Source organism: Streptopelia decaocto (assembly GCF_964273445.1).
Source record: "Streptopelia decaocto genome assembly, chromosome: 8".
NCBI lineage: Eukaryota > Metazoa > Chordata > Aves > Columbiformes > Columbidae > Streptopelia > Streptopelia decaocto.
Window position 1 is genome coordinate 5154582 of NC_138662.1, and position 10394 is coordinate 5164975.

The 10394-nt window shown below is 44.8% G+C and overlaps 1 protein-coding gene across 4 annotated transcripts in view; it reads left to right on the forward strand.

Annotated features, from left to right (window-relative positions):
- The window catches only part of POC1A (POC1 centriolar protein A), a 52760-nt gene extending 44277 nt beyond the window's left edge, over positions 1-8483 (forward strand). For all 4 annotated transcript variants that reach the window (XM_082060369.1, XM_082060370.1, XM_082060371.1 and 1 more), the window contains one exon: positions 8202-8483. In XM_082060369.1, coding sequence (XP_081916495.1) covers positions 8202-8300 — 99 coding nt within the window. In that variant the 3' untranslated portion in view covers positions 8301-8483. The remainder of the gene's footprint in view (positions 1-8201) is intronic.
- The last annotated feature ends 1911 nt before the right edge of the window (positions 8484-10394 follow it).

Sequence of the window (10394 nt, forward strand, 5' to 3'; positions counted from 1 at the left end):
CAGGATTATTTTACCCCAGAAAAGATTGCAGGCAGAGGGAGGAGAATTTTTAAATTAAATTCTTTAGCATAGAAATTGGGGACAAGTGAGTTGCTTTTTAATTAAAACTGCAAATGTTTGTGTGTGCAGTACTTATAATGAAAACTAGTAAAATCAGATTTGTTCCTCCTTTTTTTTGAGATGTTGTCTCCAAAGCTTGTGTTGGTGAGGAATGCATGGCTACTCTCTTCTGAGAGGTATTCAGTGTAGATTAAGCAACTGGTTTAGTATAATAAATGGTTTTATATCTTTGAGTAGTTGCAAGTCAAGAAGAAAGTTGGGTTTTGTTTTGTGTGGGGGTGTGGGCTTGATGGTTGGTTGTTTTTCTTTGTTGTTGTTTTTAATTTTTATTTTTTATTTTTATTTTTTGTTTGTTTGGATTTGTGTTTTGTTTTGCTTTTGTTTGTTTGTTTGTCAAATGCTGCTGCCTCTGCCTTGCACAAATGTCTTGGTTTCTATGTTGATCTCCATACCTGGACACCCACTGGCCACATGTGGACCCAACACATAGGGGGAAAAAAAACTGCAAGCAGTCTTTATTCCAAAAGAAAGAGTTCAATATCCAAAACACCAATAAAAGAGTGGCCATCTGAAAAAAAAAAAAAATCTGTGAAATGCCAGATGAGCCTGGCTTTTAAATCTTAATTTAAAGGACATAGAGGCTATTTCTCATGAGTCAGAACCATCTTGGAGATGCAGTAGCTTTGATCTTTCACTCAAAACAAGTGAAGCACCCTGGTGGTTGCCAGGCCTCTGTGTTGCAACCAGAGCTACTTTTTTTCTGAAATTAACTTCCAAAATATGCTTGCTACAAAATTTAAGTCTAGATGCAAATGGATTTTTCTTCTTTCTGAAACTGCCTGAATTAAATGCACTCCTCAGGATACTGCTGTATTAGCAGGACACTGTTGGAAGGCTGACTTCAAGTGTGTTGTTTCCCTAGAGGTCCACAGGACCTTCCCCTTCTGCTGTCCTGCAGTGGGGAGGAACACTGAACACCTCCCACGGTTCGTCTTCACAAGCAGACCTTGCAGATGAATATAAATTGTTATTCAGCTATTGGGTACCAGCAGCCGGGTTAATTTAGCTGAGTGTTTTGCATCCTTTCAAAAGGTGGATTGGGCAGCAGGGGAAGGATATATGAAGTCTTTGTGGTTTGGGGAGACATCCACTCCTTTGGGGTTGCTAAATGCTGTATTGTGTACTTGCTGTCATGGTATGTGGTTGGATATTTTGTCCTACTTCAGTTTGCTGTGTTTTCACACTGTGTGGTACAACTCGAAGTCTCCTGACTCTTGCTGGCCTGGCCTGGCCACAGGGGCCTGGGTGCCCTGCACCAGGGTGGCTGCTGTACCCTGCAGAACCCCACAGCCCTTCCCCTTCAGAGACCTGCAGGATCCAACACAAGTGTCATCCGTTGAGCTTTGGCTGATCAGCTGTCAAGGCTGAAGCCACAGCAATGTGTGACGGGACATTTTTAGTAAGAGAGCTGTAAATGGAGAAGCTCAGCTTGTGTGCTTTGTGTCCCCACACTGCGCAGAGGACACTGGCAGAGCCTGTGGCTCATCTTCTTTGTGGCTAGGATTGATTTAATATGAAGGATGTGCTTTTCTGTCCTCCACAGTCCCTTTGGTCACTGTCATACTAGGACTGATCATGCTGCTTGATCTGGTAAAGTGGATCATACTAGAATTTTGGCATACTCCAGTGTGGTTTTCCTACTGTAAAAAGCACAATGAGCACTGCAAGTCATAACTCGCTGCTGTACTGAGTCTACTGCAGGAGCAGACCGAAGTTGCTCCTATAATTTAGTTAAAGGGTTGGAGTGTGCTGGGAGATGGAAGGAGAGATGGCAGCTGATAATCACAGAATCATAGAATGGTTTGGGTTGTAAGGGACCTCAAAGATCATCTAGTTCCAAATCCCCTGCCATGGGCAGGGACACCTTCCACTAGACCAGGTTGCTCAAAGCCCCATCCAACCTGACCTTGAACACCTCCAGGGATGGGGCATCCACAGCTTCTCTGGGCAGCTGTTCCAGTGCCTCACCATCCTCACAGTCACCGAAAGACAGAGCAGTTAGCTGAGCAATACTGGGTTTGAATTTTATAGCTCTCCGCTTCCTTCTTGTAGTGCTTTGGACTGCTAAATATAAAAAATTCTTTACTTTTCAAGTGTTGAGTAGCACGTGTCGTCTGGCTGAAGAGAGCTCGTGGGGCCACGACTTTTTGTGTCCTGCACTAGAGAACAGGCATGAAAGTTGTTCAGCCGCATGACTTGGGAGCAGCTCTGGAGCTCTGCGTGGAAATCCTGGTGAGGTCAGGTTGGTGCTCCCATTTGCATTTCTACAGGTGTCATCACAGATTCCTAATCTGCATGACCCAGCAGTGGCACCGGATGAATGTACAAAAATGGTGTCGGGCGGCTTGGGGCCCTTCTGAATGCAAAGCTGTGCAGCCACACTGACGGTACATCCTTGTCTGGCCGCACTGGGGCTGAGAGGTTTGTAGTAACAAATATGAAAGTTTGTGGAATTCAAAGCATGTTATAAAGTAAACCCAGGAAAATTCATGAAGTTGCATTAAAGGAAGACTGAAGTGCTACATGAGCTATCTTCTTTCCATAAATCAGCCTGGTGTAAAATATTCTATGCAAATAGGCTTGTTGAGAATTCACCTTCGAGTTTGCATTCAAAGCAATTGAGATGTTGAGGAGCTGCAGAACTTATTTAAAATGCCTCTGGGGTAGCAGATCTTGTTTTAGTTCGAGCAGATGAGGAGCTATCGTTTCTTTAGAAATCATTTCACATTAAAAAAAAAACTATAAAAGCCACCTGAATTGTATATTTAATCTCTGACCACTCAAGTAGGGCTGGTTGCAGCACGCAGAGCCTTGCATGCATTTGTTTGTCACATGAAGTGTTAATAACTGAAGGCTTCATACCTTGTTATACTCTTAGATATGAGGCTTACTACCTGTGTTAGTCTGAAGTGCCAGCTTTTGCTGAAAATGCTTCAGAGCATACTGAATGTCGGTAGCTGTTCCAGGTCCCATCTCAAAACTGTGTTAAGACCTGACTTGCACAGGAGGAGGGCAGGCCTGGCTTGCTTTAGGCGTGTTTACTAATCGTGGGGGTCTGCTCTGAGTTCCCGTGGATGCAGTTGCTGAGATCGAAGGGCGCTGACAGCAAGTCAGGGCAAAACTTAGTCCAACAGGAGGAAAGGCTGCTGCTCACCAGGTGGGTTCATGCTTGAACCTCAGAGGGACTTGCGCTGCACAAGTTCTCCCATGAGCCTCTTAATCTTGCTGCTGAAGTTTGGTATTTTTGTTGGTGGAAGGAGTTAATTTTTGGGTTTTTTTTTTCTGTATAAGGTGGGCAGGGCTACCCTGCTGCAAACCCTTCCTGTGGTAGTTTATTTCACTCATTGCATTAGTTTAGAGAAAGGGCTCCCAAGCTTACTTTAGCTGGATATCTGCTCATTCCTGTCTCTGCATAGGACTGTGCATATGCTCAGGACTGTACTTAGTGAGTGTTGGAGGTACCATTTTAGTGATGCCCACACAATAACTGGGGCCTATTCTTATCAATATTACTCACTTTAACTGGTGCATTTGAAGATTAACAACTGTCCTTTCTTGCAAGACTGCTTTTACTGCACGGTGCAGACCCAGCAGGTCTCCTCAATGCTGTCTGTGGTCAGGTGTCAGGAATTCATGCCCTGGAGCTGTGTAGGTACCTCTGAACACACTTGTTAGTACTTGCTCAGGAGGGACCCTTGGATGCTAAGGCAGCATTTTTGACTTGGTTTACTTGTTGTACTTTTGGGCCACGTTTTGGACTGCAATACACTCTGAAATGTCTATTTTTAGGGAAAACAATAAGAAGTTATAGCAGAGCTTCCAGCTTTTCAAAATCAAACCAGCATTGGCCTTGCTTGTTACAGAGGCCAGAGCTCTGCCTGCAACTTCAGGTCAAGTTTGACAATTCTCATTCTGTAAATCCAATGACCATCTGTCATGAGAACCTCATCTCATACCAGCACAGAGGACTGGGGTGACTAACTGCACAGAAACTTAGAAACTTCTGCATCTGTTGGATGTTCTTTTGCAGGTGCATTTTCTGGTAAATTGAAAATGCTGTCTTCATAAATTAACATGTCAGATGGGAAAGAAAAATCAGAAGAGGTAGACGTAATGTTTTGTCTTGGACTATTTGATATGTTTGTGCCCTGCAAAATCTTTTTTAGTGCATGCTCAGAAGAACTGGTAGAGCAACCTTTAAGAATCTTTTTATTTAAGTAAAGTTGGGAAACTACTGCCTCCTTCAAGATCAGTGGAGAGGGAGATTCTATGTTATGGAATGATGATGGGAATGGAAGTGCAACTGTAGTACTGTACGTGCACATGGACAAAACACGTCTCCTTTGCAGTCGGTGTGCAGGATCATATGCCTCATATGCTCAGCCAAGCTGTTACTCCCTGATCTGAGTAACTGTTGTATCAGTACATGGGTTTTGGGGGTCCCACGATTGCCGGTGATCAACTGGAGCAGTGTTACATCCCCTCTGCTGTATGTGTGCTCACTCAATCGAGGCCTGTGTGAGTGGCACACCAGAAAACCCGTGTGCTGCTTGCAGGGTAGAGGTTGCGCCTTTTTCCTTGCTGGGCTGTCGTCCCTTGGCAGGTTGAGCCTGACCCCTTCCACTGCCCTGTCCTGCTGCCCCTGGCTTCTCGTTAAGCGCCGCTGTAGCTGATGAGCTGTGTCTGTCCAGGTGGAGCTCTCTCCACAGGACTCCCAGCCCTGCTCCAGAGGGCAGCTGATGGACTCTGCTTGCTCTGGGCTTTGCTTTTCAGGTTTCCCTTGGCAGTTGTGGAACTGGTTTCTGTTGGCATTCCGTTAGCACCTGGTTCCCCTTATCTGTCCTCCTCAAAAGCACAGGGCTGATTGCCACTGATTGCCCCTTCAGGCTGCTGCAAAAGCCTCAGCCCTCAGGGCAGTGGTTCTCTGCTGCTGATTGCACAGGGGAAATATTTAGCAGGGACTAAGTAGAAGATACTGATGGAAAGCATCTTGGAACAGCATCACAAATAACAGTTATTTGGGTTGAGGGAGAAAAAATAACATGGCAGAATAGCATCGTGGAGGCTTGTCATCGTGTAAGCAGGAGTGAGTACTGGGTGCTCCAGTGCAGGTGTCCTGCGGGAGGATGGAGCTGAATGTTCCCCAGAACTTAACAAGTAAATAGGAGGCAACTTTTTTCTTTTGCGTAGTTTCTCATTAGTGTTTCCAGAGAGAAGAGCAGGTTTTTTCTGGGCTAAGTCTATGAAGATGAATGAAAACAAATGTTGCAGGAAGTGTTGGTAGAAGTGATTTAAGTAAGTTTTGGGTTTGTGTGAAAAATTCCATATTCTGCTCTGATGTCCATAGTAAAGTGCAGTGTATTTAATGTAATGTCAGAAATACTCCTTAAAAAAATAAATAGGTTGATCTTTCTTTTCATTTAAGCCTAAGTTGTTATTCTTCTGCCGATCTGAGCCAAGACTTTAATACGTTATCCAGCATTTAACTCCCTGGTGCTCGATGGAGACGCGCTGTGCCCCTGAGACAAGAGGAAGCCCCGATCCTGCCACGGAGAAAGGGCTGGAGCACAAACTGGCTGTGGTTAACCCTCACCGAATCTGGCTAATGGTGTTCTCCTCCTTGGCTTCATTGTTGGTTTGATGTCTTCTGAAAAGCAATAGCAAAAACTTGCAGCAGTTGCATGGGTTGCAGTTTAATTTGCCTGCCAACAAGGGCTTGCTTTATAAATAGCAACGTGGAAATATTGTAAAACTCTGTCAGCTGCTTATAAAGGAACTTTCATGTGTAAGTTACATTATAGCAGCTGGGCAGTATTTGTGTTTTCCCTTACCTTCCCAGAATGTCAGGTGCCCTCTGTTTTTCAGGCATCATATATCCAAGTCTAAATGGACTGTAGTCATCAGTTCCTACTTTGACTTCCTGCATTTCATTTCTGACTGCTACTTTTCCACTTCTAGTTTCCAAAAAATACTCACTACAAGCCTTCTGCTTATACTTACATGCAGTTTCAATTCCAATAAACATTTTCCTTACAGCTTTTTCACAAATCCAACACTTTCTGACATCTGCTTTACTTGTGCTTAGTTTCAGGGTGCTGTGTGTAACGGCGCTTAACTCACGTTGCCGGGCTGGCGGTGGCTGTAAATCGTGGGGTGCAGGAACCACAAGCAATCTGGGGCTTTGCTTCTAGCAGGACAGCGTGACCAGGACATTCAGACAGTTGATTATCTTTCTAAAAGCAACTTGATGCAATGTTTCATTTCTTCTTTTAACTGTGTCTTGAGTTACTAGTTCTTTTTTTAAATGGGGAAAGCCAGGATCCCTACTGCTTTTCATTCTCTGATTGCTTGCAGGGTAAGATCTTTGCTGTAAACCCCCGGTAGACATTCAGCCTGCTGTGTTCTGCCCTGGGCAGCTTTACTCCTGATCTCATAAGGCACCCACTGGGCCGTGGCGTGGCTGGAGGTGAAGACGACGAAATCCTCTCTCCGTTGAACACATGGAAGGGCTCCTGCTGGCTCCACACCTTTGCTTCTGTTTCTCTGTGTACTGCAGCTCTTGTGCCTCAAAGGGGTGGCAATAGAAGAGGAAAACACTTAAACGAAGCCTGCATAGCCCACTGGAATATTTAAGCGATGCAGGGTTTTCTTCTTTCAGGTGAAGCTTAGTGCAGCTGCGGCAATGCTGCATTAGGCAGCAGAATTGCACATCTGCCTTGTCACAGGTCAGCAGTACATGTGCAGAAGAAAAAAGCTTTAATAATAAATAATAATGAGCTTTGTTTAGGAAGGGGAAAAAAGGGTGCATTACAATAAATGCTATGATGCACAGCCTTTTCTGACTTTGATATGCAATCTTGCAAGATGGTTTTGCCATAGTGCTTGGTGATGTTTTAACTAGTCTGCTTTCTTTCTTCCCCCCTCACCCCACCATTCGTCTCATTCCCCAAGCCACTTTATGGGAGACTTTTCCTAGTCTCAAGTGGCCTTAGCCAAGCTATTTCCTCTCTTTGTGCTTTTGTTTCCCCAGCTGTAAAATGGGGATAATGAGACCTGCTTTCTTTTGTCAGGCACTTAGAGATGCGCTTACGAAATGCGCTATTAAAAGGCTTTCTATGTATAACTCCTATACAAACAGTGGTTGTCCAAGTTTATTTGGATTACTTTATTAAAGTCTGAGGTTCTGAACATCCTTTGTTTTTAACAGAGGATGTTATTTATGCAGTAAAAATGCTCAGAATGTGAAGCTATTGATTGTTGCTGATAAGTTTATGGATATTAAAGCATTAAATCATCACTGCCTATTATCAGCCATTCCGGTGTCTTTGGAAGCTGAAAGCAGTTCTGCGTAGCTGGGTCCCTTGATTACCTCAGAGTGATCGATAAAAGGTTTTCAGCAGAGGCTTTTATTGCCACGTGGTTAAAATGTTCTTCCTGTTGTGCATCCTGTACATGATGACTTCAGCCCAAGGTGAAAGATAGAGCAATCCTTTGTGGGGTAACTGGATTACACAAAAATATTTAGTCATTATGTTGAGGTAGATAATGCTACTTCAGGCTTCAGTTTCCTCCATCACCTGTTGCGCTGCCTTACGCTGGGAGGGTTTTCTTGCTTGTCATCGTGCTTGTCCAGTAAGTTTTGGGTGTTTTAACTGCAGCAAACTGATGTTATTCAGGGAAGGGAGGAAAGAGCTGGAAGCAGAGAGGCAAAATCAAAGCTAAAACTGGGTAAAACTGCTCAAAACCTCTGTTTGTTGTTAGCAGAAGAGGGTCTGTTCGCTCAAGAACATGGAAGGACAGAACGTGTCTGTGAAGGGAAATGCGGAGCTCAATCTGAAAGCGCCAAGTGCTGTATCAGGGGCTGGGTGTTGTTGCCAGGGGGGCTTTGTGCCCATCCGCCTCTGTTGTTCCTCTCTGAAGTCGTGTGGGGCTCAGCCCTGCTAAAATGCTGATACTGGAGTTACAGTCCTGAAATACCTCCAAATACTCCTGTGGATTTAGCATTTTATTACCCACCAAGGGTACAGAACGTAGCTTGTCTTTGTGAATGGCTCAACAGCAGCTTTCACTTTGTTTTGCAGACGGTTTCCATCCTGGAGCAGAGGCTGACGCTCACTGAAGACAAGCTGAAGGAATGTCTTGAGAATCAGCAGAAAATCATTCAGAACAAAACGAGCTGATTTCCTGAGAGAAGACAGGAGCCGAAGGCATTGGGAGGTTTGAGGTTGCTTGTGTTCCTAAGAGACTTTGTGTGTCTTTAACTATTTTGAGCACAATCTATTTTTCAATTGGAATGTACAGTTATTGTATCTGTATATAAGCTTTGTTACTTTACTAAAATAAAAGGAATATTTTATTCGTAAGTGTTGATAACGATTGTAATCTCCTGTGTTTTCTAGAGATATAGCAGCCTGCGTGTAGTCTGAGTACTAACTAGGAAAGCTGCATCTCTCCCATCTTTGGAGCTGCTGAGTTAGTTTTAAAACTTTCAGCATCTTGGACTTGCCAAACGTCTGGCACAGGCTGCATTAGGCTTGTTGCTGAGGTTTGTGTTGGCTGTTGGTGACAAGCAAAGAGCTCCCAGGATATTCTGGGCAGTGGGAAGTCACCTCCCTTTTCAGAGTGAGCAGGTGAGGTCCCAGTGCAACCAGCTCCTGCAGAAGCATCTGTGTCACCCGAGTCCCAGGTGGTGCCCGGCAGCTCTGACAAAGAGCAGTTCTGCCCCTGGATGGTGTTTGTGCAGAGGGGATTAAATCCAATGGTGGGGTTTACCCTGCTCCTTTGTGCAATGTGTGAAAAACAATTGCGTGAGGCTGGAAGAGAGGCCCTGGTGGGTCAGATGTGGGGTGGATTCCAAGTGGATTTTGCTTTGTCTTTGTCTGTTTCTTAAATTAAAGGCAGGGTAGAGGGAGAGGAAAGGCGACCAAGTGGCAGAACGTTTTCTCCATCGTGGAACTTCCCTCTTCTCGCACCAGACTGCCTTTAATTTTCAGTCGTTTTGCAGCTGTTTTCACAGTTGAACAGTTCATAACTCACAGCTACTCTTTCACCCTGCTCCCCTCATCGCGCCTCCTGACTCTTTCAAGGCTTTAGCAGGTGTTCAATATGTAGCTGCACAAGAATTTGGGCGTCTGGGAGATCCTGTTCTCCAACACCTCTCCTGCACACTGGAGGTCTCCTTTCTTGCAATAAACTATTACCCACATTCCTGGAGAAATGAGCTGTGGGAACTCGAGCACCTCAGGGTTAATGAAACCCCCTCACCACTGTCTGGCCTCTTCAAGCAGGGGGGGCTGCCTCAGTCCCTGCCCCCAGGGTTCTCCTGCCGCTGCCACCGCCTGCAACCTCCAACGGCTTCCAGGGCCCCACTCCAGATGTGCTGCGGACATGCCTGAAAACGCTTGCCTGAGGCCTCGCTGGCATCCTTATTTCACACAGGGCTTAGTGGAACTGAAGGCCAGCCCATGTGTTTTTGGGAGGGGGGATTTGCACCTGTTTGTGTTGCAGGCTGTGTCTGCTGATACGATATTGTGATAGTGTTAATACTCCTCATCCCGTCTGGATGGAGCTGTTGGTGTTCCACTGCCATCACCAGGAAGCTTCTGGTCTCCTCCTCACCTGGTACTTTCTACATCTCTAAAAACCCCTTGTTGGTATTATCACAATATTTCACTCTTCCATTTGTGGGAGGCTGAGAGCTTTCTCATTTCCATGCTTATTGGGTTGATTATAAATCCCAGTTTCTCTCTGCTCTGCCACAGACTGTTTTCTGTTTCCAAGCTCTAAGGCTGATAAATCATTATTTTCTCTCGGATTACGCTAATGGAATCAATTCAGTGATATTGTTTCATGCTCTTGCTATAAGCTCTCAGTGGCTTTCTGTTGAGAGACTGACATCATTTTCATTGAAATGAACTTATATTGTGATGTGGGTGGGGAGGAGGGTACTCAAAGGTATGTCTGGCTGGTTTGCTGCTGGAAGCTCTTTCTGATCTGCTACCACTGAAGCAATGACAAAAATGAATTGCGAGAGCCTACTTTATCTGCTTGATCCTCGATGGCCTTTGGGGTGGGGGTGTGGAGGGGAGAAGAAAACTTAAGCTATTCCAACATTCATTAGTTTTAAGTTTTGCTTTAAAAACAGCCTTTGCTTCCTTTTAATGTGTGGTTTCTAATGTCTTAGAGACCACAGAAGTAATTTGTATATTGTATTTTAGGGAGAATGGCAATACAAATGACTTGTGCACATTTGATACAGACACTTTTTCTTTTCA